The following is a 27,572-nucleotide window of genomic DNA, read 5'->3' on the forward strand; positions in this document are numbered from 1 at the left end:
AGAAGGTAGCTTCTCATGGCGACTGTGCGAATGACAATCCTGTGGGGGATTTGTGGAGTATGCGCCAATGGTATACATGAAATCGAGCGGTTCGGAAGGGCGGGCCCGCATGCCGTGGGAGTCACGATGGGCAGGTTTTGCCCGTTTTGAGCATGAGACGATCCTTTACTCCAGACCTGCGCGAGGTTTCTTCCCAGTTTGCCCCGGCGGGTGCGGCTGTGTACTCTACTGGCTCGCAGTCACCGACACCAATGCATCTCGCCAGCCCGAGCCATGACCGCGGGCCTCGGAAGGCCTTCTCCTTGGCTGCACACGTCGCATGGGACGTGATGCGGTTGGGCAGACCATACCAGCGGTGATCGATGGGATGGTTAGCCTTTTCCAGCTCGACAGTATACAGCCGCCGTTGTGCGTTTATTCGTAGGGCATCGAGACGGCCTTTGGCACAGCACCCTGCGGATGTCTGTCGCCGGTCAACTTGTCGGTCTTCTCCGGCTGAATCGCCTGCCCTCCCCGGCCGCGGGGCTAGACCTGTCGAGAAGGGAGGCCGTGACTGTCCACTGGGTCCAAAATGCCTTGGGGCATTTCCATCGCCCTCCGCCGGCGCTAAACCTCTGGGGCAGGGGTTGTAGCTTTGCTTGCAAACCTTTTGGGCTACTATCGATATGGCACCAAAAAGCCCCCAGGCCATTAGTCTCTCTCCCCCCACCAATTCCTCCACCGCATTTGCACAACATGTCCCCCTTCCGCTCGAAAATCTGCCTCGTCCCTCGAGGCGTCAAGCCTGTCAACTCTTCACGATTTTGATGCACTGCAGGCTCTGCGCCAATGATCCTGCGCCTGACTTCCCTCAGCCACTGCCCAAGTAATGCGGCTGCTTGTCACCAACAGCCCCGGCTGTTAAGATCCTTCGTTATTTATACTTGGCGCGTTCGCTATACTTGAGTCATTTCTTTCTGGAATATAGATTTGGCTTCGATTGGTTTGATTGTGGATTCTGCTCTTGTCTTTTTTTGATCTTGATATACCCATTCAGCTATCACTCTTCAGCGCATATGCCTCCAAATGTCACCATGGATCAGACTACAGATCGATCGTCTTCCATGGTTTCTTCGATGCCTGAAGAGGTCCCCGCTCTCGACATCTTAGACACATATCCGTCACCGGTCTCTGCCACGACGCCTCAGGGAGGATTTCCTCTGGTCGGCTTAGGCATTTCAAACTGTGGCCTGGAACCTACCTTGAATCACAGTCAACGATTCCCAGCACCGCTATCCTACTCGATGCCTCCCGCCGAGCGAAATCAGTTAGCAGCCGCGCCTCCCTTTTACAATACCTTCTTTAAACCTCTGGGGTCGCCCGAAGATCCGGAGTCGTTCTTTGCGACATACGACGGGTTCCCGGGAGCCTTGCTCACCCCCCTCGATTTCTACGATTCCCAAACTATGAGCGCTTCCACCCGCTACAACTCGAATTTGGAGGCCACCAGCAGCCAGGATGCGTTTGGCCATTTGCAATTTTGGAATCACACACCATGCTCGGGATCGACAACAACCATGGACCCTACTCTTCTTGCGACAGTTCCTCCAACGGGACTTCAGCCAGTATTGCCCCAGGCTCCTTACTGCGCGCCCATCAGGACTTCAGGCTTTCCGATCCAGACTGACATCAGCCCATCCAGTCCTTTAGACAAACGTGGCAAGAGCTCTGCTCGGCCCCAGTCCTCCCCTGTTCGGGTAGAAGTCTATGAGAACAGCACTACGTCTGGCGAAAGCGGTCTTGATGTCAGTCATAAGCAGCCGATGAAGACTTGTGCTTCCTCTGTTGAGTCAAGGAGAACAAATAACAAGGGATACACATGTCCAACATGTGGCTTTACGTTCACCCGGAAATCCAACTGCAAAGAGCACCAGAAAAGGCACGACCCCAGCTTTAAGCCGTCGTTTACATGCTCGACGTGCGAGAAAAGTTTTGGCAGGAAAGCCGACCTCAATCGTCATGTTGAGAATGTAAGTCAGGTATATTCCGCTCTGGGCTAGCAGGCGCTCATGATGATCTAGGTCCACCATGGGGCCCGTAAATATTCCTGTGAATGGTGCAGAGATCGCTTTTCGCGAATTGAGGCCTTGGAGAAGTGAGCAAAATCCACACAATTGATATACCAAGACGATGCGCTGACATGTTTTCCTTTTTTTAGGCACTTGGCAGACTGTTCTAAGAACCCCATCAACGTTGAGACCGACAAAGCCTCATACCCTTTGAATTACTCGCTCGTGAAGAAATCGAACTTTCTCAGTCCTACCAAGCCCCGAAGACATTATTCGAAGCGTCCTCGTGCAAGCCCCAGGCGCTGATGGCTAATTTTTCGTCCTTCGATGCCGCGGGCCAGGAGCCTATTGAAGACCTGAGTTTATTGTTACAGCTCTCATATGATACACCACCCCATCACAAGGCGCTTCACATCAAGCATAGCAATTACGGCAGGCCCGAATTTTCTTTGACGCTTATTTTCGGTTTCAGCTCTGTTCCCAGCGTTGTTTCTCTTGCATTGGGGTTTTTTTATTTTTTATTTTTATTTTTTATTTTTTCATACGTTCATGTGATATTACGATGCATTGGGTGTGGTTTTCTGTGGTTTTCTGGCAATTCCAATCCATTTTGCAAATATATCATGCTTGAAACAGTTGGGTCCTGCTTTGATTTCGTGTGATATTATTGTGATGCAACGAACTTGATAAGCTGGCGCGCGGTAAACCAGACCTAGCGTGAGAGCGGGGCTACGCTACTGTACAATCGCACCGGACCACTTTAAATTTGAGGATTGGCTCAGAAGTTCAGGTTTTCCAACATGAGATTCCAAGTCACATTAACGCAGATTCTCTGCTAGTTTTTCTCATGCATCTTCCCGCCGTGGATTCGAGTGAGTGAGTAGCCTGGATTCTCGGACGACGGTCCACATTCGCCTCAATTCATACTAGCCCCTGGTGATTGTCAGTTTAGCAACAAACAAAAAAAAAGGGCGCTAGATAAGAGGGGGAAAATCACAAGGACAAGAAAGACGTTGCAGCCTGATCCGCTCAGAGTCGAGACTCATGCCGCGCTCCACTTCCCAGAAGCCGAATCACACGCTAAGATGGGGTGAGGGATCTTCGAGACAGTCCGGCTCTGATCGCCAGGCATTACAAGTGATACGACTTGAGAAGGAAAACTCTACCATTTAGAACCTCCACCGGCGGAAAAAGTTCCGAAACAGTTGACCCAAGTTTCTCTGCCTAGCTCGCCTCACTATTCGGATTACAGCCCGCGATCGTTTATCACGACTCGAACAAGGGGTGAGGAACTCAACGCCCAGATTGGAACCCGTGTCTCACACCTAGTCTGTCAAAAATAGGGACCCAGCGCTGGTGCTCGAACGAACGGAGGAACATGGAAAAAACGCACGTGTACGCAGCAAAAACTTCCAGGGTAGTACCTGAGTACATCCCCGACTCTCTCCACACCGATATCCCGAAGTTTGATTACCAAAACAACCATCTTGCTCTCGGGGTGAGCGCTACCTCCTCGGCGCAAAAGATTTGCCGTGGCGCCAGCCTGCTCGTCGACCCTGGCCTCACCTGCCCCTTTTAAGGGGGACAGAGTGGGCACCTCTCTATGGTTCGATTAGACAATGATCGCTGCGTGGTAGATCCACAATGGATTTTAGTTCACATGACATAGGGAAAAGGAGCCTGGGAGCAACCTGTCGGATCTAATTTCCCAGGCTGACCTGACCGTCCACAGTGCCCCCGAAATTTGGGGGAGTGACCAAAACGTGTTGTAAGATAAAACTAATCTCTTTTTGTGTGTGTATGTGTGTGTGTGTGTGTCTTCAGATGACGAGCGTAAGTCTTCCTCTATCTTCATGAGAGTAGGTAGTCTGTAGTCGGAAGCGACACTATCTTACAAATGAAATGGATACCTTCTAATAGGGGGCTTTGACGATCGGCAGGGAGCTGCATAGTATGTGACGTCGGCATGATCCCATGGAGGATTAAAAGAGAACATACATCTGTCAGTTACCGGGTATTGATATTAGTATTTTGAAAGCAGGGGTTTAGGGCGAAATGGAAACAGTATACCCAACGAACGCGAACTAGACAATAACAGAGCAAGTACCTCTCCCTGTTCAACAGCCCCTCGTAACATCGTCTCATACGCAGAGGCGGGGCTCGAAATTCAGTTTTTTTCGCTCTGTCACAGCTAGTCTCACGCTACTGGGGTGAAAGCGAGAGCAGCCGGATATCCCGAAATCTCCTCTACGAGATTACGTGTAGACAATGGATAGAACGGTCACGGCAGCAACTGCTTTGTGCTATTCAGCATAGTCAACATTCTTCCGTCATTTTTACCGTGCGTAATAACTGTTCAGAATGCTAGCCACCCATTTACCTCCGATATCGTAAAAAAATACGATTTGCCGTACTTATGTGACACACCAGAAAGGACCCACCATGTTGGAGGCTCAGTCAAGGATCATGAACACATACATTTGTAATTTTACTAGTGGAGTCCTTCACAAAGCGGTGGTTTAAATGTTTGATCTTTTGAATAAGAGTGGTATCCGAGTCCCGAAGGTCTTATGATGACGCAACCGTCATTTAAAGGCACAGAACTAGTCTTGCGAGTATTGTGATGTGCTCGACATATTACTCCTACTATTGACTCATTAGGTTGGAAAACGAGCCTGACAAAGAAGTCAACGATTACACGTATACATGTTGTAAGTTCGTGAGACACTGGTATTTGACCATGAATGATTCCTGCCCAGGCTCTTTAAGCTAATACATTTGACTAGTGTTGACTCCTTTTAGACTAGATTGCCATCCCATATACTCAGGTGCAACGAGATTTTTCACACCCATTTTCTTCCTCGTGTAGCAATGCAAATCAAATCTAGTGCGACCTGGGAGTGAAAGCAGAGAGGAAGACTGCTTTATTTGACTGTGACTAACTTTTCGGTTTCGTATCCACCGGCGTCACTGCAAACGATTCTGAAAGCCCGTCGTCAGCTTCCTCTGTTTGGGGATCCCACAGCCTATTATGTTTTATGAGATTTTGTAGATGTTGAAAGAGAGGTGTTTTGCTTACCTTTTCTGCTCTTGCTCTCTAAGATCAAGATGTCGAATGATGAATGATGTAATTATGAGAGCAAATGATATGCAAGACACTGTGATAAAACCCTTCTGGTATTTAGGACCATCGACTTGTTGCCATACAATCAGAGGTAGCCAAGCCTGAAACACGTAGGCCATCTCGTTCATACTCCCAATGACGAGGGAACGCTCTTCGTTATCATCTGAGCAGATCTCGTGCGCCCAGCTGATTGTGATTTGTTAGGATACCATGACATATCCCGGAATAGATATAGTGACACTTACGCCATGAGTAACCCACTAAGTCCAAAGCCAGCACCGGAAATAATATAGCAAGTCCATTTCCACCCCACTGAGATATCCCAGACGGCAAGAGAGACATAGCTCAGAATGTTAACACACTGTCAAAGCCATCAGTATCTGGTGCACTAAGTAGTAGGCGAGTTGAGTACATACAGCGCCAAAGACAATTGGCGGCCAACGTTTTCCGTTGAGAAATGTATCCGAGGACCCTTTTCTCAGAAGTCAGTATACCGTAAAAATTGAATTCACTTCGGTATGATACTTACAGGCATAAGCGAGTGTTGTCACGACTTGAACTGCATAAGTTGTGGTCGGATATGAATTGATCTGCCCGACTGTATAGACCGGGTCGGTCGAATTTTTAAGGTATCTGTTGTCATCAATGAGAATAAGTTCAATATAAGCTCCTTAAATGGAACATACTGCTGAAATACAGGTTGGGAGCCTGCGGCGCCATTGTTGAAGAGAATGTATGCCAATGTCAAGAGCCAGATATGCCAGGAAGAGAATATTTTCTTCAACTTGGCCTTGGTAAAGGGTTCTCTGTTTTGTCTGCCCTCCAACTTCATTCTTTCCTGTGCCAGCTCAACTTCCTATTAGGAATTTGACGTTAGAATTTGGTTCTCTAGTTATATTGTGTGCAAAAAAGAAACATACATTCTTGCTGAGGTACCATGGGCTGGAGATTTCAGGCACGTCAGGCAACACAAAAAATCCGCTAATAGCGACTGGTAAGGAGATTACACCATCGATCACGAACAGCCTGTGGCCACTATTAACAAATGGGTCAGAGAAGGGCTGTTTTGTGCTCACCATTGCCATCCCTTGAATCCTCCTCGGCCACCTAGGCGAAAAACGGCATCCATCAAGTAGCCGGAGAACATGCTGGCAATGCCGCTACTCGTGTGGAAGATACACGATCGTTTTGCCAATTCATTCTTCCGGTACCATGATCCGATAATATATTGCATCCCGGGATAGAATGTACTCTCCGCGAGACCTAGAATAGACGGCGTCAATCTTGTGAATAGAAAGGATTGTGGCACGGAGTGTGGTACCTATGAAGAATCGAAGAACATAGAATTGAGTCGGAGTGTTACATCTTGAAAGCGAAAATGTTAAGACTGTCCAGAGTAGCTGGGCCGTGTTAGTAAACAGGTAGCCTTGAGGTCTTGGGTTGCCTACCTCAGCAGCCGGGATCCAGTATCGCGGTTTGATACGGGTCAAGAGCAGATTGCTAGGAATCTCCCCGATGACATAGCCAACGGTCCAGCAGGTCTGCATGTAATTGAGCTCATTCCCATACAGAGCCAAATCCTCTTTCATGCCAGATACGAAGGCATTGTTGATGTTGATTTGATCCAGATATTTGATAAAATATCCTAGTCAGAAATGAACGACCTGTCAGGATCACCACACGCGTCAAGATTAAAAGAACGATTCCTACCTAATGACGCAAAAGTCAAGATTGCCGAATCCAGTTTGAACAGAAGTCGTCGCTCTTCAGGCGACTTGTCGAATGTGTCCCAAATATAGCTGACCCATTTTCGCTTGACGGTTTTCTGAATAATCGGAGACGTAGGCCCGGGAGTTGCTTCTTCGAGACGGGGTGCTGATGACATGATGAAGTCGCGCGCGACCTTTGGAAGCCTCTGTGGTCGGTGCCCTCGCAAATCTAATAAGTGTGAAAGAAATAAGCTGCGTTCTTCCAGTCCCGAAGAATGCTCCTTATCGGCACCAAAGCTCAATACTGCCACCTATGGTGCACATCGCACTGGACAGTGACAAGTTCGGATTGCGTCATTATGCTGTCTGATGTTTGAATGCAAGAGAAAGCGGGGATCGAATCCCAGCTCTCGCGGTGCAAGTTTCGCAGCAGGCTCAAAAGGGGGTCAACCCCCGGCGACAATCGAATGACAGTGGGCGGTGTTTGCGCAATATCTGCGAGGATGGCCAATACACTTGATGACACGCGGTTAATGCTGGACTAGAACATGGCAGTACGGAGATTTGCCGATTCCCTAAACTGCTGTTGTCATATCGCACTAGGAGGTCACCATCGCCGGCGCCCAGAAGCTCGTCATTCGCAGCGACGATGGTGTGCCTCGGACCTTTTAGAATCAAAACATCCAATCTCTCCGCGCGACAAGGCTTCCCGATTACTGGGGATATACATTTTAGTAGCCACACTGCATGCAGGGTTATTATCCTAGGTTTCAGGGCATATCGGGCCAACGTTCTTCCCTTCCAAGGTTGTTCATTATGCAAAATGTTGATATTGTGGACGAGCAGAAACATATCAGAATTTGGTTGAACACTACATGAGAGCGTGGCGGTTATATCACATTTGATATATGAACGTGAATGACGATGCTTGCTTTAACGCCTAGCAACATCTGAAAGATGCCCAAGTGAACTATCTTCATCTCCTCATGTCTCAAGCCGCCGCTGTTGCTTCTATCGGCCTCGAATCTCTTAATTTCCATAGGGTATGACTCCCTGGAAGATCAGATTCAGCCGTTCGATATGTGATTTCTTTTCCTCCCGCCAAGAATCTGTATGTCCTTCGAGCACATCCAGACCCCGCGAGACTCTACCAGCATTCACCCAGTCTATCAAGCTCTTTACATATGTTTCCTCTTCCCCCCGAAGTGAATGGAAAGCCCTTCCCTGCCCTTTTGCCGTCTTTCGGTCTTTGTACTCGGCTTTCATCTCTTCTGTAGATGGCAACTGTGCTGTGCCCGAGAACCAAGCAGCCACCGCGATAGCTTGAAATTCGAATAGCGTAAAGGTAGCAGTATAGAAAGGAATTCCAACGAATACTAATGATGGATCCGGGATGTAGAATATGTCGCGGTGTAGGTTGTGTATCTGGGTGCCATCAGTCACTAACACCGCGTCGCTTGCGGTGGCCTCAGTGTCATCGTTATATTGGGGCAGGAAGGGCAAGGTCATCTGATATCCTGTGCAAAGAATTATTCGGTCGATTCCACGTATTTCTTCGCCAGACACTAGGCACGCAACAATTGGCAAATGCCTCTCGTCTGTCTTTTCGGAAGGAAGTAGCTTGAATGCAGCAACCTGCTCAACTCTCGAGGCGTTCTGAGGAAGCGCGCTGGCAGGAATATCAAAGGCTCCGTTGCGTGTACTTTGATAAATCCTTTGGGCAACAGGGCTAATTTCCCGAGCAATATCAACAGAAGATACTCCTCCGCCGATCAAAAGGACATTCTGTATGAGAATCAATGTGGTGCTCCATTCCATTTATGAAGAGGGATAGATACCTTTCCTTCAAATCCGTTGGAACTGCGGAACGATTTTGAATGTGTGATCTTCGAAGGCCAATTTGCTTTCTTCTCAGCTAGACCTGGGATATCAGGGATGAGAGGGGTGTGATAATGGCCCGATGCTACCACCACTGCATCAAATATCTGCGATGTGTTAGATTGTGTCAAGATTCGTAGCATTGGATGATTCTTGCATACCGCTGAACTTTCTCGCTCAGTGAAGCTTGCCGTCTGAGAATCCTTATGAAGGCATTTCCAAAATACATGCCATTGATGCCCTTCTTTGTAGGCTTTTGTCACGAGCGCCCCATAGACAGTCACATCCTCCACACCAGCCTTCCTGGAGGTGCCTTGAATATAGTCCTTCAGGACACCATGATTCACATAGGGGGGTGTCCCTTCAGGCCAAGCACTGAGTGTGGTACGCAGCAGTGGGGTTGAGACATTGTTTGTCAGACTTTCGTAGCAGGGTCTAGCAAGAATGAGCATTGCGCTGAGAAATTTCAATATAGTCGTAATCCGGGGCAAGCCTACCCGGGAGGTGCATGTAATAGATGCTGTCTTTCATTTTCATCTCTATCATCTCTACTGAAATGTTTCGCATCCGAAGGTTTGACACACGGGTACTGGGCTTCAATCGGTACTCGCTTGTCATAAAGCCTGGGAAAAGAGTTCCATCATGTAGTTAGTCTTTAAACGTCGAGTTTGGCGTGGTCTCTTACCAGACTCCCCCGGCCGCTTCGCTCCTTTCAAACACTGTCACATCGATTCCAGCTGCAAGAAGATGCCCGGCGCTGACGACACCGCTGATGCCGGCTCCAATGATAGCCACACGTCGAATGGTCCGCTCGTTCATGACTGATACCGTGGCTCTTCTGGGAAATCCCACACCGGACTACCTTGGGGTACCCGGGTTGTCGTGGCTTAATCTATCTTCTCCCCGAAGGGCCCGTCTCCGCAGTGGCTAGCCTCACATTATTCGGACCCAATATTTCGTCATCCGAACTACCGCAGGCGACATCCATCGGATCAACCGGCACGGTCAGCAGCATTGGATTAGCAAGCGGCTCCGATCGGCGTACTTGATGTCGCATATTGTGAAATGGTAGCTTCCCCGCAAGCGAAAGACGACTATTGATTCTGAATTCGGGAAGGGTGTAAGGCCCGTAGAAGGCGCGATGCAATGTGGCGATGGTGTGCTCCGTTGCATTTCCACGAGGCGTTGATGCGATGTCATGGTTGCCAACAACATCTTTATATATTATTGTCCAGATCCAAAAAGAAATCGAAGACTGCTTTCTGCTGCCGACAAAGTCATCAATTTGACTCGGCACATTGGCACTGAAATCGTCGGGCTGCAGCTCAAAGACCGGACGGACAAACAGGAAGATGAACTGGGACTTCTGATTGCCGAGCGCAGTGTGGTCTTCTTCCGGGACCAGGATATCTCTCCACAGCAACAGAAGGAACTAGGGGAGTGGATTGGCGAAATCGAAGTTCATGTATGAGCCACTCTGTCCACTTCATGGCCCCTGGCGGTCACCGACAAGTATATTTCCAGCCCCAAGTTGCGCAGGTCCCTGGAGTCCCCGGCGTCACAGTAATTTTGCCAGAACTCCAAGCTGCCGAGAGCGATTTAATTCTCGGATACTTATGCGACGTTTACAAGAAGAACCCGGATATCCAAATTCACTTCAAATTGAATCCACGGACGAGTGCTCTCTGGGATAACAGGTCAGTTATTGATGCGATCAGCCTCGTGTTGCTGGTTGCTGTGTCATATATAGAAAGCTCACCTCGAGTAGAATCACGATCCATAACACCAGTTGGGACTATGAGGGTTCGCAGCTGAGACATGGGACTCGAGTGACGTCGCTTGCAGGGAAACCTGTCTTTGATTCAGATGCGCCGACGAGGCGAGATAATCTTTTTGAATTCAGAAGAAATCGAGGAGCTGGCTAGTGTAGAGCAGCTTGGATTGTAGCGAAGTATAAGGTAGTAGGCACCGAAGGACAGAATGCCATCCGCTTCTTGCGACGAAGAGGAACAGATTGAGACGACTCCGATCATCCGTGGGATACGATATAGTAAGTCTTAAGGTTCTAGGGTTTAGTCTTAGGGTTTATATAGCAGTAATGAATATACCAGAGGGTGGTTCTGATTGTGCTCCACGTCAATAAACGGACCATGGGCACCCTAGGACAAGGTTGGAATACCCTCAGGTAGGTGGGTAGTCCTGATGAATGATCACAGCTGGATCATAAATCGCATTGAACCTGAAATAAAGGAGCTGCCGGCCAGTCCACTCACCTCACTGCCTCTGAAGCCGTAGTACTGGCAGGTAGCTGTGCTCACTACGGTACTGCGCTAGATGGGCGACTCCAAAAGCGCCCTCCGCGCAGGAACCAACTGCCGATCTTTACCGCCTGGGGAGATAGTGGCGCCCCAACACCCGCATTCGCTTTTATTTCGTCGGGGAACCCTTATTTCTTTTCACTGATCGTACTGAGTCGTTGCCAACATGTCCACTACCATGACCATGACTGCTCCGCCGGAGATCACGGCCGAAAATGTCGCCACCATCTTCCCCGACGTCGACACCTCCCTGGCCCGCAATGTGCTCCCCACCGCCAGCAACAGCAACGTGCGCGAAGGTGCCGAACTCGATGGTTACGACGAGGAGCAGGTCCGTTTGATGGAAGAAGTCTGCATTGTGTTGGACAATGAAGACCGACCTATTGGTAGCGCCAGCAAGAAGACCTGTATGTGCTGTTCCTTCCATTTTGACCCCTCCCCCGGATTTCTTTGCAATGAGGGGTTTGGGGAGGGGGCAGTGGCGGTCGCGTCTGACTGTTGAGATCAATTGCTAACCAGGAGGCAAAATAATAGGCCACTTGATGACAAACATTAACAAGGGTCTTCTGCACCGCGCTTTCTCCGTTTTCCTCTTCGATTCCAACAAGCGCCTCCTGTTGCAACAACGTGCCTCCGAGAAGATCACATTTCCCGACATGTGGACCAACACCTGCTGCTCCCACCCCTTGGGGGTTCCTGGCGAGACAGGCGCCGAGTTAGACGCAGCCATTTTGGGTGTGAAGCGTGCTGCGCAGCGCAAGCTGAACCATGAACTGGGCATCAAGGCCGAACAGGTCCCATTGGATAAGTTTGAGTTCTTCACTCGCATCCACTACAAGGCCCCGAGCGATGGCAAGTGGGGAGAGCACGAGGGTATGTAGTCATACATCTGAAAGCATTCCCATTTGTTCAAGTTACTTACATGATTGGCAGTGGACTATATCCTCTTCATTGAGGCCGACGTCGACCTGGAACCGAGTCCGAACGAGGTGCGGGATACCTGCTACGTCTCGGCCGATGAGCTGAAGACCATGTTCCAGCGACCTGAGCTGAAGTTCACGCCGTGGTTCAAGCTCATCTGCAACTCTATGCTGTTCGAATGGTGGAGCCACTTGGGTACTCCGCCTTTGGACAAGTATAAGGGCGAGACGCAGATCCGCCGGATGTGAGATGGGCCATGTTTGGGTATTCCTTGGCTTTTGAACCTTTTCATTTGTTCTCCTTGCTGCATATCCTCGATACCTCCCCTTGTTTCTGCACATAATACGAATTTCTTCGATTGGAATTCCCCCAAAAGCATTGAGCTTGGCGACCCGACCCCCTCCTTCCAAGATTGTCTTCTTTTTACATGTCAATGTAGATTCACCTCCTTGTTCGAGCGACAGCGATCGGTGACATGGATTAATAAATATGGCACTTGTCTAGACATCACGCTCTGTTAACGCGCCCTGGATCAGACAATTTTAAATATATATATATATGCATATTTGGCAACTGGAAAGATGTACAAATGCTATGCAACGCTTAATCGTGAGAGAGAAAGAAAGACCCCAAGAAGAAAGAAGCCACCCAGACGAAGAACTTGGTGATTAGCCCCGCTATTTGGAAAGGCCAACGCTTACCTTGTCTTGTCTGTTGACAGGAAGAGGATACAACTGCCCAGGATGACAGTCCCTACCACCGTGAAGACCAGCTGGGTTTTCCAACCACTTTGAACAAGAGCTGCCTTTCGACTATATTTTATGACCGTACGGGCATAGTTGGCGAATCCGTTGATAAGACAGGTGAGGCTAAGCAGCCAGAAGATAATTCCGAGAGGCAAGGCCATGCGTCGCTCCAAGGCCGAGGGCTGCTCACGGAAATGAAAGGAGATGATGATGGCTAGAGATACGATGGAGAGGTACATGGAGAGACGGAGCCATGAGAGAAAAGTACGCTCATTGGCACAGTGGTCACGAGCATCTGAGGTGCTGTTCTCGAAAAGAAGTGCACCAAACAGAGGACGGGAGAAGAGGATGTGGTTTTGGTCCTCAATATGTCTGTAGACAAGTCAGATTCGGCTGAATATGGAGCATCAGACGGCCCAACACGATCGACCTCTTTGATATTGATATTCAAAGAACCATGGCCGTTGGGGCCGTGCACTGTCCATCTGGATCTTGACTTACTCTTCCACGAGGGCCGGTTTCGAGTGGACGGGATTCACCAGGGGGTTATAGCGGCGAGGACGGATGGCGTCCACGGTTGAGGTTGTTGAAGACATCGCGCTTTCCTGCACGTGTAAAGTCCAAGATTGTCTGGAAGTGGAAATGGGCAGCAGACCAGAACCTGTGAGAGAACTTGAAGCGAACGGGCCTCATCGTGTCATGTGATGCGACCCGACCGCTTTCAGCACTGGCAGCCATCTGACCGGCAGCAATCGGCGTGATGCATGTTGGACATTACGAAGAACTCCTTTCGCTGCTGCTCCCCTATATGACCATCGTCGCGGTCGTGCTTGGCTCCCAGCCAAAACCTGCTGGCAGATCATCGAAGCGGCGGCCAAGCAGCTTGCTACTCACAGCCAGCTGATACGGTGAGGCCCGCACGGCCGTGGGTCTGCAGGTGGACCCGGGATAAAAGCGCGGATCGGCGAGTTACAGCACGCCTTTACTCGGTTCTACATCTATCTACACTTGCGCCCTTCAGAGCAAGGCGCGCACACTGTTCGGAAGGAACCCGCAGTTAGAGCAATGCCCATGGCAGCAATTTGGGAAGACTGATGGACTCCGCAAAGGCAGCTGCAGATTGGGGATATTAACAGGTACCTTGGACGGTCACGCCTTTCTGATAGGCGTCGTTAGTGACCCCACGCCCTCCCCACTTCCAACTTCGGGTCTCAGGTTCTTTGGATCTTTGACCCTGTCAGTGGATTTAGATCTTGCTTCCACCTGCCGCCTCTTCTCGAACAGCTCCTCGGCGGATGATGCTGGTGGTGCTATAACCAGCCCACCCCTTCTCATGGCCCCGCGCAATACGCTCTCGGCGGAAGCCGCAGAGCACCAAAGCCCGTTCGGTCGGTCTTTTCAGTCCAGCTCGCCACTTGCAGAGGCCGCCATTGCCCGGGACCTGGCGCAATACACCGACGAAGACTCCGCCATCAGCAGCACCGATCATACATCCGAGTCGTCGACCGTCCGCGCGCCTAGCAGCCATGTGGCCACCAACCCGCACTCGCTGGCCGGATCCTACCGGCGCCCCAGCTTTTTCACCTCCGGCAATCATGGCACGGTCATTCCCTCGCCCGGAGATTACCAGCCGTTGACACAGAGCGAGCGGGACCAAGCCATTGAGGACGAACGACACCTGCTTAGTGATAATCGGCTGATCGCACCGGAGCATGCTCATGTCCACGGCAAACCTCATGGTCTACAACATAAATTGAGCAGCTTGTTTTCGACCTCACCAGGTCAGGGAAGCTCGTCAAAGCCGTATGACTCCTCGCGCGGGCGGAATATAGAACCCGCGACAGCCAACGAGATTACCGAAACGACCGCCCTACTCGATGCTCCTGGGTGTAGCAGCAATGCAATGGACGCGGAGGAAATCGACCGAAAATGGGAAGAAGCCGTGACGGCGGGGCTGATCAACACCACCTGGAGACGGGAAGCCCAAGTGATCGGTCGATATTCCTTACCATTAATGGTGACATTTCTGCTGCAGTACTCCCTGACAGTTGCCAGCATCTTTACGATTGGTCATCTGGGCAAGGAGGAGCTGGGTGCGGTCAGTTTGGCCAGTATGACTGTCAGCATTACTGGGAATGCCGTATATTCCGGTCTGGCGACGAGCCTGGATACTCTCTGTGCGCAGGCGTACGGATCCGGCAAGAAAAAGTTGGTCGGTCTTCAGATGCTACGAATGATCTACTTCCTGTGGCTTGTAACCATCCCGATTGCCGTGCTTTGGTACTTTTCAGAGCATATCTTGGCCAAGATTGTGCCAGAGAGGGAGGTCGCGAGAATGGCAGGCATGTACCTGAAGATTGCACTTCTGGGAACGCCGGGCTACGCGTGTTTTGAAAGTGGCAAACGCTATCTCCAAGCCCAGGGTGTCTTCTCCGCGTCATTGTGGGTTTTGTTGGTGTGCGCTCCTTTAAATGCATTCATGAACTGGTTTTTCGTATGGGTAAGTGGATGATGTCGCGCTTTTTGATTTGTTCCCGTTGACTTATGCCAAATGCGCAGAAACTAGGATGGGGTTTTGTCGGTGCTCCCATTGCTGTTGCCATCACGGAGAATCTTCTCCCGCTCTGCTTGTTTGCGTACATTTACTTTGCAGTGGGTTCCGAATGTTGGTGCGGCTTTACTCGACGCGCCTTCGACAATTGGGGCCCCATGATTCGTCTTGCTCTGCCGGGATTGATCATGGTGGAAGCAGAGTGCCTTGCATTTGAAGTGCTCACACTGGCTTCGAGTTATCTCGGAACATCGGAGCTTGCTGCGCAATCAATTCTATCCACCATTTCGAGTATTACCTGGCAAATTCCATTCCCGCTCTCCATTGCTGGTTCGACTCGCGTCGCGAACCTGATCGGTGCTACGCTTGCTGGCGCTGCCAAGACATCGGCCAAGGTCACTTTTTGCGGAGCCATCATCGTTGGACTCTTCAACATGGTATTGCTGTCTTGTCTGCGATCGTATATCCCAATGCTCTTCAGCTCTGATCCCGAGGTCATTGGGATAGTCGCCCAAGTTCTACCTTTATGCGCCGCCTTCCAGCTATTCGATGCTATTGCGGCCGTCACCAATGGCATCCTCCGTGGGCTTGGTCGGCAAGAAATTGGTGGATACATCCAACTCTTCTGTTACTACGCGATCGCCATGCCCATCAGCATGGGATCAACTTTTAGCCTAGGCTGGGGCGTGATGGGTCTCTGGACCGGTGTTGCCCTTGCCCTTATGCTAGTTTCTGGGATTGAGTGTGTTTTCATCACTCACATCAGCTGGGAACGGTCTGTTGAAGAAGCAATGGAGCGGAATGAGGTCCTCTGATTCAGCCACCTCCGTTGTGATTATCATTTGTATCAATGGAATGGCTGCACTGAATTTCTTCGTGATGTCTGCGTCAATCAATGGATATTTAGAAGAAAGGGACTAGATGCATTTCTAGATGATACTGAGCCATTATGAAAAATGACGAAAGAATTCAAAAATGCTGTAAATCATGATATCATTTGAGCCTTTTAAACACTTCGCTAGTCTAATACTCGAGAATAGCCCAGGTGTGCTCGTTCATGGTCGAGAAAATAATGCCGGCATTGAGAAGCTCCTCACCGGCCCGCGCAACGTCCATAGTTGGCAAGTTCAGCTTCGATGCGATGTGCTGCAACTCCATGCCCGCATCGTCCTGAGGCTCAGTCTTGAGCAAGTGGTAAATCTTTTTTGCCAAGGGCGAGACAGAAAGGAGAGCCTTGTTCTGACCACCGCCGTAGTCTTCGGCCCCGCCCATTACGGCGTCACCGCCAGCTGCGGCATTGCCACCGGCACCGGCACCACCAGGGGGTCCGCGGGTGAAGAACAAGTGCACGGCGGTGGCTTCAAGGAGGTGGCAGTGCAGTTCATTGATATTCGTCATCGGCCGTACGCTATGGGCACCGATATATCTCTTGTTGGCGAAGGATTTGATCGCGCCAAAAACACGGGCATATCCATTCAACACAACTTCCATTTTTCCATCGCCAGGTCCCTTCTCGTCGGTGTCCATGCTGTCACCCGTGGCCGAGTCAACCCATTTCTTGACTTCGATCTCGCCGGTACCATCGTCAATCTTGTATGTGATGTTCGTGCTTTGCGAGCTGATGTTGCGGACCTGACCGACAAAGAGGACGTTGTTCACTTCGGCACCGTCAATCTGGTAGGGTGCTTCGGGGTAGGGCGAAGTGGCATCGGCAATTTGCTTGACTGTCACAGGGCGAAGCGTTTTGTTATCCCGGTTGTCGGTCTATTCAATAGTCGTGTTAAATCTGTGAAAAGATGCGCCAATTTCAAGTGTGGGAGCATACCTTTCCACCTGACGGGGAGTTTGTCTCGCCGGCCATAAAGCCGCCGCCACCACCGCCGAAAGAATTGTAATTATTGTAACCGCCGTCTGGAGCGAATTTTTAGTAGGGAGATTCAACGGGTTGAATGAGAGTCTAGGGAGCGTACCCATGATGTGAGAGTGTAGGTGTGAAGTGCGAGTATCTCAAGCTAGTGAGGAATCATTTTACTCGATTGGGCGTGTCTGGAAACGCGTCGCGCAGCTCTGTTTGCAATGTTTGCATCAGTTTGCGGACTGATCTCTCACCGCCCGATTTTTTTTTCTGCGGCGACGCAGACCGCGGGTGCTCCGACACAAGAGTTACGACTTGCTTGAAGACATTACAAGCGTGGAGGCGGTCAGACTTGCAGTTGACCGATTGAATATTGTCGGTGCTTTTGCTTTTGCGGCTTTCACTCTGTCTTTCCATTCATGCTTTGATTTGTTGAACGCTATCGTGACCTTTCCCGCCTTGATCGGCGTTATCAGTTTAAGATTGAGGTTTTTTTTTTCACCTCAACCGCCAAAATGCCTCACCGCGAGGCGTCTCCAGCCATGTCGGAGAATGAGTTCGACATTACGAGCGCCCTCTTCAACAATGACAGTGATTCCGATTCCGGTAGTGCCCCAGCTCGGCCCAAGGTCAGCCCTGCGCAGGACCTCGATTTCCTCGGAGCCGACGACGACGATGGCGACGCAGCCTTTATCGCGACACAGCAGGCATCTGCCAACCGCAAAGGATCCAACCTCAAAGGCCGTACAGTGAAAAAGGGTGGTGGCTTTCAGGCAATGGGACTCAATGCGGGTCTGCTCAAGGCTATTGCCCGGAAAGGATTCTCGGTCCCTACTCCCATCCAGCGAAAAACGATCCCGGTGATTATGGACGACAAAGATGTGGTCGGTATGGCCCGAACTGGCTCCGGAAAGACTGCAGCTTTCGTAATCCCGATGATCGAAAAACTGAAGAGCCACAGCACTAAATTCGGTGCTCGGGGTCTGATCATGTCCCCGTCGAGAGAATTGGCTTTGCAGACGTTGAAGGTGGTCAAAGAGATGGGCCGTGGTACCGACTTGAGAGCCGTGCTACTTGTTGGCGGTGACAGCCTGGAAGATCAGTTTGGAATGATGGCTGGAAACCCCGATATTGTGATCGCAACTCCTGGTCGGTTCTTGCATTTGAAAGTGGAAATGGATTTGGACCTTTCCAGTATCAAATATGTTGTCTTTGATGAAGCTGATCGTCTCTTCGAAATGGGATTCGCTGCGCAGTTGGCCGAAATTTTACATGGCCTACCCTCAACTCGACAGACGCTGCTTTTCTCTGCCACCTTGCCGAAATCGTTGGTTGAGTTCGCACGAGCCGGTCTACAAGATCCAAACCTTGTCCGACTAGATGCAGAGAGCAAAATTTCTCCCGATCTTCAGAATGTCTTCTTCTCGATCAAGTCGTCGGATAAAGAAGGTGCTCTGCTTCACATTCTACACAATGTGATCAAAATGCCCACGGGGCCTACAGAAGTTTCACAGAAGCGCAAGGATGAGTCCAATTTCAAAAACAAGAAGCGCAAACGGGACGCAGAAAAGAAAGGCAACAACAAAGAATCTCCGACCAAACACTCAACTATCATTTTCGCCGCGACCAAGCATCACGTTGACTACTTATACTCCCTGCTCCTCGAAGCCGGCTTCGCAACTTCTTACGCGTATGGTTCTCTGGACCAGACGGCTCGTAAGATTCATGTTCAGAATTTCCGAAGTGGCGTTTCCAACATTCTGGTCGTCACTGATGTAGCTGCCAGAGGTATTGATATCCCTGTTCTTGCCAACGTCATCAACTACGACTTCCCGTCTCAACCGAAAATCTTCGTCCATCGTGTTGGCCGTACTGCACGTGCTGGCCAAAAAGGTTGGAGTTACAGTCTTGTCCGCGATGCGGATGCTCCGTACATGCTTGATCTTCAGCTTTTCCTGGGCCGCCGATTGGTTCTTGGCCGCCAGTACGGGGAAAATGTCAATTATGCCGAGGACGTCGTCGTGGGTTCCATCCCTAGAGATCCCCTCTCTCGGAGCTGCGAATGGGTCAACAAAGTGTTGGATGAAAACTCCGACATCTCTTCCCAACGGCAAGTGTCTGTGAGAGGTGAAAAGCTCTATATGCGCACCCGGAACGCCGCCTCGTTGGAGAGTGCCAAGAGGGCTAAGCAGGTCACTACCACTGATGACTGGTCCGCAATCCATGTTCTATTCAATGATGAGGCTAGTTTGGCTGAGAACGAGCGAGAGAAGATGCTCTCTCGTATCGGTGGTTACCGGCCACAGGAAACCATTTTCGAAGTTCATAATCGTCGTGCTGGCAAAGGAGCTGCCAAGGGCGAAGGTGAAGAAGCCATGAACACCATCAAAAGAATCCGGTCAACAGTTGAAAGAAAGAAGGAGCGCGCCGAGGCCAAGAAAATAACCGAACTCGCCGAAATGGGGGTCACTAAAAGCGGCGAAGGCAATGAGAACGATGAAAACGGCAATGAAGACGAGGACATTCCCGCCGAGGCTGGAGACAACATGTCCGAGGCAGATGAGTCGGATCTCGAAGTCACTTTCTCCGCTTACTCGCAGCCAAAGAACAAAACTTCCGATCGAGGCAATGCTGTACCAGCGGCAGCCTCATTCCAAAATCCTGAATATTTCATGGGATACACTCCTACCAACCACAACTCCGCTGAAGACCGGGCATACGGTGTTCACTCTGGCACGAACTCCAACTTCGCTCAGGAGTCGCGCAATGCTGCGATGGATCTCAACGGCGACGAGGGTCAGAAGGCCCCCACTGAAGGTCGTTCTGCCATGCGCTGGGACAAACGTCACAAGAAGTACGTGGCGCGACAGAACGATGAGGACGGCTCGAAGGGTGAGCGTTTGGTGCGCGGCGAGAGTGGTGCCAAGATTGCGTCCAGCTTCCGCAGCGGACGTTTCCAGTCTTGGAAGAAGGGCAAGCGCATGAGCAACCTGCCTCGTGTCGGCGAGGCCGAGACGCCTGGCCTCAGCACGGGGCCATCGGCCGGACCTCATGGGCGATTCCGACACCACAAGCAACAGGCTCCCAAACGGGCCGATCCATTGCGGTCGGACTACGACAAGATGAAGAAGAAGAACGACGCAGCTCGCGAGCGCATGCAGTCGCAGGCCGGTGGCGGGGCGTCGCGTGGAAAGAGCGAGATTCGTTCGACGGACGACATTCGCAAGGCGCGCAAGCTGAAACAGAAACGCCGCGAAAAGAACGCCCGCCCGTCGAAGAAGAGATGATTGGGATGGAGGAGTCTTGTATAGTTTCTACACCATAGATGTCTGTATACCTGCATTGGAGATACCAATTGTTTACATTTATTATCTTTACCGCAATCATTTTTACGTTTTACGACCTTGAACCCATTGCCGTTTCCTCGTTCTTCAGTTTGTTTCGCCCTTTCATCTTAAATCTGCGCCGGTCTATTTCTTTTCATGTCATCTGATCTCATGAGTCCGACCTCGTTACCTGCACACCAAACGGCGTCTCATGGCTTCGACGTACATGGGCTGATATGCGACAGGTTCTAAACCCAGCCATTGCCCCAGCACAGGGCTCGCGGTGGTCCAAATGCACCCTCTGCAGCGGACCACCGTTGAGATGGGGCCTATCACGAACATGCGAACGAGGACAGCGACCTCGGGGTTTGAGCAAAAACGCGTTCTAACCCACGAGGAAATAAACCCGAATAATCTCCGCGCGCTTTGTTGCCGGCCAAAAAGGAGCCATCGGCGAATTTGAGGATCTGCACCGCTTTGACAAATCGTGCGGGCCATTAGGGATTTCCCCATTCCCGCAATCGACTACAGGGCGCTATCCATACTACCGGCCACACTATTCAACCCAAAACTCGCCAGGCAAAGCCGCGGCGACAGCAGCAGCAGGAGCAGGCCCGGAGTGCAGCGGTTTTTTAAGAAGTACTCCAGACCGCACGACTGCATGAACAGGGGGTGGGCGAAGCCTTAGTGGCCCAAACCTCCTTCAAGCACTTTGCACTATTGCCTCTCAGTGGCAGATCGTGCATGAACGGGGTGACAGACCCCTTGCTGCTCCGCGTGCCGCATGTTCCACACAGCTGTGCATCGATTATGCGCCAGTCCCCCCTTTCGGCCAGGACAAGGCGAGCCGCCTTGGGTTGCCCCCTCGGCAGCTCCCGACGAGGCCCATGTCCCATGAGGCCCTGTCAATCACCCGGTGACGTTGGGTTGGATTTTCCCTGCAGCCGAACGCCAGGGATGAGCAATGTGCACGCGCAGAGCTGATCGACCACCTTGAGGCTGCAGCCACATCTTGTTGCCTCCTCGGAGTGTCATGGTGCCATCGGAGTCCCCGGAAATTTTTCAAACAAGACATGGCGAGACAGGGTCAGGCAAGGGAAAAGCACAAGAGAGCTGATCAATCTTAACGGGAAAGCGACGGATGTACGAGGTCAGAGACCCGTAGGCATTAATCCCCGGTGTGTTGAGAGGGTGTAGGGAGCCAAAAGTGCAGCCGGGTGAAGCGTGAGGTGTGACGGACCAGCCATAACACGACAGGAACTCGCCTGGGTCTTGCTCAGCGTCGTCATCGGTATCACTTCGTCGTGAACTATTTTCCATCGGCTGCCGATCCAACCAGCTACCGAGAATCATTCAGTGGGAGGCATATCACGCCTCTGTCTTTTGCCCCTCTTCACAACCCCCTTTGGGCCGCCCCCCCCCCCCCCCTCTCCCTCCTTGTCTGCAGCCGTCCGGCTCATGGTTCATGGCCGGCCACACCTGCTGTGAGACACTTGTTTTTATGATTTCTTTTTTGTTTTCGGGGCTCAGTTTTCATGTGTGCTGATGTCTGCTTCCTTTTTCCTTTCCATCCAGGGGCTTCCAAGGCCAACGGACTCTGATCGGTTGGATGTAGGACTCGACTGTAACAGTAACCCCCACTTGTCCTACGGAGCATAAACGGAGGATCGACTCGGTCATACAGTGTGCTGGGAAGGGAGTGGGGCCATTCCTGATCTCCACTGCGGAGAATAACGACCATGGGTGGGTGTTCGCTGGCGACGGGTCCTGGACCACGCCGACAGAGGGGTTTGTACGGCATACAGGCGTACCCCCTTGGGCGAGGTGTTCGTCCCAGGCAAGCCAGCAGCCTCTGAGTGGCGAACAGCTCGGGAAACGAAGAATCCCCAGTCCAGAGACAAAAAAGAAAAAGAAAAAGTCAGACCAGTAATGCAGGGACGCAACCAGACTGTCGGTGATAGAACCGATCCCCGTTCGGTCCTCGCCCAGTCGACCAGCGTGGAGACTTCGACTCCTCTACGGCCGAGCGAGAGCCACCCTCGTTTTCTGGACGTTCTCTCTCCTTTTTCTTCCTCCTCCCTGTCCCGATCCGGCAACGGGATAGTGTGGAGCAGAGGAAAATAAGGAATAAGGTGGGAAACTCAAAAACGCGTCGCGCTGGCACGATTCGATCGGAAATGCGCTGGACTCGTCCTCCCCGATGGTGGGTTGCAATTTCGAAATTAAGCATCGCCTTTTCTTTATTTTTTGGGCCATATCATTTTTTGTGCCTACGCATGTCAAACGGAATGTGCATTTCATTGCCGAGGCCGACTATTGGCAATGGCTGCGGGCGCCGACGTCGATCCGTCAAATCTTTTTGCCTTGCTTCCCGGCCTGATTGGCATCGAGCCCCTCCCCCCAAAAAATCATGCACAGGGTGAAAATCACAGAAGCATCAACAATGGAAAAGGGAGGGGCCCTTCACCGAATTTTACCTCGGATTGGCCTCAGAATTACCCTTTGGGTCCACGACATATTCGATCCCTTTCCGAGTCCCCAAGGGATCATTTCCGAGAGAAAACGGGGTCCGGAAGGGTGTCACTGACAGCTCGTTCTCCATCTAATGCAAGCCACTTCAGCCAGCGAACTACTAGGACGACTAGGGTTGCTCACGGGCCTCATGGGAGATCGCAACATCCAGAAAGGAAAGAGGAGAACCCAGACCACCACTGCCCAAAAAAATAATTAGCAAAAAAATGAAACTAACGCCCAATTTCCATTTGGGTGAATTGGAAAAAAAAAAAACCACCTATAGGTACACTACCGCAGCACCGTCTCCACTTTACCCTTTGCCCCGGTACTGTTGGGCAAACCTGGGAGGGAACTAGGGTGGCCCCCCTCCCCATTATTCGAATGATCTACCATGACGGAGATCAAGTCTATCAGCTACTAGCGCCGCCTGCACTGACCACTGCTCTTTCCTACCCTGTCCCCCCAAAGACCCGCCCATTTGACCTCTTCGTCTCCCCGTGAGTATAAGCCTTGGTCCCGCAGGTCGGGTGTGCTACGCTGCTGCGACATCGAGAGGCCCAGAGTTGTGTGAATGGGAAAAAAAAGTACCCATCGGGTTGTTATCGAGGCTCTGGACTATTTTTTCTATTATCTATTACCTTTTTTTTTTCCCTTTTTTTCTTTTTGCATTCTGTTCTGTCTGAGTGGCTTCCCTCCCCCTCCATACACCCCGTCTCGCCCAAGGACCACCCTCCTCCACACAACCCCCCTTCTTCGTATAGAAGAGCGGGAAAGCAGGAAAATAGGGCAGCCAGGGTGAACCCACTTCGCAACGACAGAGACCAACGCAGCTCCCGCTGAGCTTGTTTGGTCACCAGAGCATCCCATCCAGCCCAGCGCCACGGGTTGGACGCTGCATTTTTACTTGAAGGGTATAGTTCACCGTTTCCTATTCCTGGTTCTTTCTTTCCTGGGGCCCTCCGCACATCCTCCATGCACGGAACGTGGGCCGTCGAGACATAGAGGCAAGGACGTGGGGGCTTTGACACTGGCGTTACTGCACCTGGAGCCTAGCTCGATGATCGACCGCCATCCTGCAATAAATCGCCCTGGGAGGGGAAAGACATGCGCGGCTATGAGTAACCCTGCTGTCATGATCTGGAAATCTCCCGCTGATCGATGCAGTCTATTTTCTGACTCCTCCAATAGCGGATCTCGGTGGCCACTGATTATAAGCTCAGGTGGTCCTCGAACAGGCCCGAGAGGAGCTTGATGACGACCGGATATTGAAACCCACGCCTTTTTCCACCCCTACACCGCTGCTGGTCCTTTTGCTGGCTCCTTTCCCTTTCCTCTCACGCTTCTCCTCCCTCTTCCTCCTCTCCTTTCGCAGTGCCTCCCCGTAAACCCCCTCCTCCTTGTTGTTCCAGGCGCTAGGGATCCGTTCGCCAGATATGCTACCCCCAAGTGCCGAGCCGAGAGCCAGTGGTCGCCTTTTGTGAACGACAAGATCCGCTTGGAGATCCTGTTTTGACCCGTGGGCCCTTTCCTTTTTCCCGCCTGGCACCCGATGCAACCACTCGTGCTTCACCCTCCGAGCCTCACCTCCGCCCAGTTTGGACAGCCCCGGTTCAACTCGGGCCCTGAGCGGCTGCCGTTGAATCGATCTTGGTCTACCAATGCTCGAGGGTGTAGCCCCCGGGCTCCTCTCCCCCGCCAATCGATGTCTGGCTCTCCTCCCACCCAAGAGCCCTCGGTGACATCCGGAGAGTCCAGGCCGGTGGCATATCCATCGGCTTCCTCGCCCGTGTTTACGACCGGGGTGTTAGCTATCCCTGCAGTGTCTGGAACTTCACAGCCGCCGGCGGCTGTGAGTGATCCTCTATCAGCACCTATCCTCCCGAGGTATGGAGAGCCAGGCCCTCCGCCATTTGTTGGATCTCCAATACAACATCAACACCAGAATCAGCATCAGCATCCGCATCAGCATCCGCATCAGCACCAACATGACCATCCACATCAACACCAACACCCTCACACACATCAGCAACAACATCCACATTCAGGAGAACCCCCGTTTTCGTTATCAACGCTGGAACCCGCCGTGCCAGGTCCCTCCACCCGTTCCTTGGCGCAAAAGTCCACTCGGCGGACCAAAGCTCATGTAGCCTCGGCCTGTGTGAACTGTAAGAAAAAGCATCTTGGATGTGATCCAGCACGGCCATGTCGAAGATGTGTTCTGGCAGGCAAGGCTGTAAGTACTCAAATTCGATGGTAATCTCCAAGGTCAAAGATTTGATCTCTTGACTAACCTCATACAAGGCTTCTTGCGTCGATGTGACCCACAAAAAGAGAGGGCGGCCACCACTGAAAGCTGAAGACTCTTCGCTCCGAGCTTATACGACACATATCGAAAGCCCAGGTGTATCAGCCGAAGCTCAACCGTCCATGGCAGCGCAAAGGAATGTCCTCCATCGAGCTACTTCGTCTCGTGAACTGCGCCCCATGCCTGACCCTCACACCATAGGCGACCCTGGTCCCACAGCAGCGACCATGCGGATGCAACGCAGCCAGGCGCATAGATGGTCCGCCTCGGTTTTCCCTTTGACTCGACCTATGGATCCCTCTACCTCGATACCAGGCAGTGCAGGACGACGTCCTTTCTCTAGCTCCGGTCCAGCTTCTTATACAGCCGTGCCGCCTCATCCACCGCCTGCTTTTGTGCCAGTGACGGGCGGTTTCAATCCAGTCCTGAAGACCGGGGCCATGCCACCCGGAATGGACCGACGCTTTCCTCCATATGGAGGCCCGGCTTTACCACCACCAACATCGCCTCCGCAACACCAGCACCCAGCAGGAGTTTCCTACCTGCCGTACGCTGATGCTCCATCTAGCGTGATACATCAGCCCATGAGTGATTCCCGGATTCCTCCAGCGCCTCGCGAGCCCTATCTTGAATCCCCCTTCCGACTGCCCCCGATTCACCAAGCCACCGCGAGTCCGATATCTCACCACGCGCATCGACTGAGCGATCCTTATCCCGCAAGCTGGACAACCTCTAGCTCCAGTCGTGAAGATAACCCTCGAGAACCGCGATCGCCAGCTACGTTACAGAGACCGATGAGCTCGCTCTTATCGCACTCGACGCCGCAATCTTACCATCACCAACGCTCTTCGTCCACGACAGGCCCTCTTGAACCAATTCCTCGACATCTAGGGCCCATCGATCTGCCGTCTCCGGTCCCTCTGAGCCATTCGTCTCCCATCACAACGCAGGCCGCACACACCAGCACCGAGGCCGAAACTGGCGAGCCACGACCCATCAAACGGCGCAAGATGGCTTTAGACGATATGGTCAATGGCTAGCGAAAACTAAGTCTGGCTGCAACTTAATTCTCAAAGGATACCCGACAGCTGCCCTGGAGGCTATTGTATTGTATAATTGACAATCCTCGTAGCCGGGACTACGAGGAACGATACCCAGCACGGCGCTTTCATTCAGTTCTGAAATTGAATGGGTTGAAACCCATTTGCTTTGTTTTCTCGATTTGTTTTGCCTTCGCAGGGACGTCGAAAAGTTTTTCGGTTCCGGTTGTCAATGCTACAAGGCTGCATCCCTCGTCCTGTTCTTATGGTTAGGTGGGTGTGTGGTGTTTGCGTTCGGAATATGTTTCGGTACCTTTTATCTTTTTGTGGTCTCGATGCAGCGGGCGTTCCATATAGGAGAGTCTCTTTTGTACTGATTTCCTTTGTTTTCCCTTGGGTTAACTTATATCTTTTCTTTCTCGCGAGTACCCCTTACAGTTTATGTTTTCAAGACATGGCACGGCGTTTGCGGAGTGGAGGGGTAGTCTCGCATTCCTAATTCTCTTTCTACAGTTCGATTAGATAGTGCTGCATTTTGTACAATGGTTTGCATGCGTTGGAGCATTGTACATTGGTGTATAATGAATTTCGAGACTTCTCAAACGACACTTGAGATGTCCCTTTTTTATTCCCCTGATTCGAGAAGTCAGAGTATTACTGATATAATAATCTATCCTGCTCTGGTGCAATGTCTGCTGAAGTATTTACCGACGGTGCAGATACATGCTGTGATTACCGTAGAATACTAGCTCTTCTTGTTCGGTGCCGTCACGACTGAGGTTAGCAGAAGTCTAATGTCAAAAGGATGGAAGAATCATTCGAGTCAAATAAAGCTTTAACCAATGTGAAAGAGGCAATTCGCCAATACCACTGAAAAAGATGTGAGACAGGCTGGGTCGTTGCTTGGAAGGGATCACCAGAATAGGTCCTGGGCTGTCTAAACGTTTCCAATGTTAGTAGCTAACAGATAGCTACATTATGATGATCACGTGGCACTGGAGGCCAGGTACTTTGCAGTTGACTAGATATTGTCCCAACCCTGAAGGTGGCTACTGAGGAAGACACGTACATTAGGGTGCAGTCACATGTGATAAGTAGAACACGGCTTTCAAATCAACAAGTCTAGTGGAGGTAGTATGTGCTGCTGCCAAAATTGGCACCATAGTTAACCACAGCTCTGATTGGGTTTCTTAAGAATGTCGTGGTTGGGGTGTGGCTGCGGTTGATCCCGAAGGGC

At 51.3% G+C, this 27,572-nt stretch overlaps 10 protein-coding genes across 10 annotated transcripts; 6 read left to right on the plus strand and 4 right to left on the minus strand.

Annotated features, from left to right (window-relative positions):
* Positions 1-1,073: 1,073 nt before the first annotated feature.
* On the plus strand, positions 1,074-2,039 carry N7532_004913 (uncharacterized protein; the record flags this gene model as incomplete). The annotated part of the gene is made up of 1 exon (XM_056617407.1): positions 1,074-2,039. The coding sequence occupies one exon, from the start codon at positions 1,074-1,076 to the stop codon at positions 2,037-2,039; it is 966 nt and encodes a 321-aa protein (XP_056473566.1).
* Positions 2,040-4,992: 2,953 nt separating this feature from the next.
* On the minus strand, positions 4,993-7,057 carry N7532_004914 (putative MFS transporter Liz1/Seo1; the record flags this gene model as incomplete). Its single annotated transcript, XM_056617408.1, has 11 exons — positions 4,993-5,074; positions 5,128-5,358; positions 5,418-5,533; positions 5,589-5,644; positions 5,702-5,805; positions 5,859-6,028; positions 6,093-6,198; positions 6,249-6,435; positions 6,494-6,572; positions 6,621-6,817; positions 6,883-7,057. Coding segments are annotated over 11 exons (1,503 nt in total), but the record flags the coding sequence as incomplete, so codon positions are not given.
* An 853-nt stretch (positions 7,058-7,910) lies between these two features.
* N7532_004915 (putative FAD dependent oxidoreductase) lies at positions 7,911-9,578 on the minus strand (the record flags this gene model as incomplete). The annotated part of the gene is made up of 5 exons (XM_056617409.1): positions 7,911-8,666; positions 8,720-8,866; positions 8,921-9,194; positions 9,257-9,382; positions 9,445-9,578. 5 exons carry the CDS (start codon positions 9,576-9,578, stop codon positions 7,911-7,913), a joined length of 1,437 nt encoding a protein of 478 aa, XP_056473568.1.
* On the plus strand, positions 9,507-10,684 carry N7532_004916 (Taurine catabolism dioxygenase TauD/TfdA; the record flags this gene model as incomplete). Its single annotated transcript, XM_056617410.1, has 4 exons — positions 9,507-9,564; positions 10,037-10,224; positions 10,284-10,456; positions 10,510-10,684. The coding sequence occupies 4 exons, from the start codon at positions 9,507-9,509 to the stop codon at positions 10,682-10,684; spliced, it is 594 nt and encodes a 197-aa protein (XP_056473569.1).
* A 559-nt stretch (positions 10,685-11,243) lies between these two features.
* Positions 11,244-12,246, plus strand: idi1 (isopentenyl-diphosphate delta-isomerase IDI1; the record flags this gene model as incomplete). Its single annotated transcript, XM_056617411.1, has 3 exons — positions 11,244-11,484; positions 11,612-11,950; positions 12,011-12,246. The coding sequence occupies 3 exons, from the start codon at positions 11,244-11,246 to the stop codon at positions 12,244-12,246; spliced, it is 816 nt and encodes a 271-aa protein (XP_056473570.1).
* A 449-nt stretch (positions 12,247-12,695) lies between these two features.
* On the minus strand, positions 12,696-13,340 carry N7532_004918 (DUF202 domain-containing protein; the record flags this gene model as incomplete). The annotated part of the gene is made up of 2 exons (XM_056617412.1): positions 12,696-13,116; positions 13,246-13,340. The coding sequence occupies 2 exons, from the start codon at positions 13,338-13,340 to the stop codon at positions 12,696-12,698; spliced, it is 516 nt and encodes a 171-aa protein (XP_056473571.1).
* Positions 13,341-14,077: 737 nt separating this feature from the next.
* Positions 14,078-16,110, plus strand: N7532_004919 (MATE family efflux transporter; the record flags this gene model as incomplete). Its single annotated transcript, XM_056617413.1, has 2 exons — positions 14,078-15,244; positions 15,304-16,110. The coding sequence occupies 2 exons, from the start codon at positions 14,078-14,080 to the stop codon at positions 16,108-16,110; spliced, it is 1,974 nt and encodes a 657-aa protein (XP_056473572.1).
* Positions 16,111-16,318: 208 nt separating this feature from the next.
* Positions 16,319-17,269, minus strand: N7532_004920 (uncharacterized protein; the record flags this gene model as incomplete). Its single annotated transcript, XM_056617414.1, has 3 exons — positions 16,319-17,059; positions 17,121-17,206; positions 17,266-17,269. 3 exons carry the CDS (start codon positions 17,267-17,269, stop codon positions 16,319-16,321), a joined length of 831 nt encoding a protein of 276 aa, XP_056473573.1.
* Positions 17,270-17,665: 396 nt separating this feature from the next.
* On the plus strand, positions 17,666-20,437 carry N7532_004921 (ATP-dependent RNA helicase DBP10; the record flags this gene model as incomplete). Its single annotated transcript, XM_056617415.1, has 1 exon — positions 17,666-20,437. One exon carries the CDS (start codon positions 17,666-17,668, stop codon positions 20,435-20,437), a length of 2,772 nt encoding a protein of 923 aa, XP_056473574.1.
* A 4,102-nt stretch (positions 20,438-24,539) lies between these two features.
* On the plus strand, positions 24,540-26,335 carry sclB (uncharacterized protein; the record flags this gene model as incomplete). The annotated part of the gene is made up of 2 exons (XM_056617416.1): positions 24,540-25,223; positions 25,292-26,335. 2 exons carry the CDS (start codon positions 24,540-24,542, stop codon positions 26,333-26,335), a joined length of 1,728 nt encoding a protein of 575 aa, XP_056473575.1.
* Positions 26,336-27,572: the final 1,237 nt, after the last annotated feature.

This window comes from Penicillium argentinense, assembly GCF_028826775.1.
Source record: "Penicillium argentinense strain IBT 30761 chromosome Unknown utg000005l_segment0_segment0, whole genome shotgun sequence".
Lineage (NCBI taxonomy): Eukaryota > Fungi > Ascomycota > Eurotiomycetes > Eurotiales > Aspergillaceae > Penicillium > Penicillium argentinense.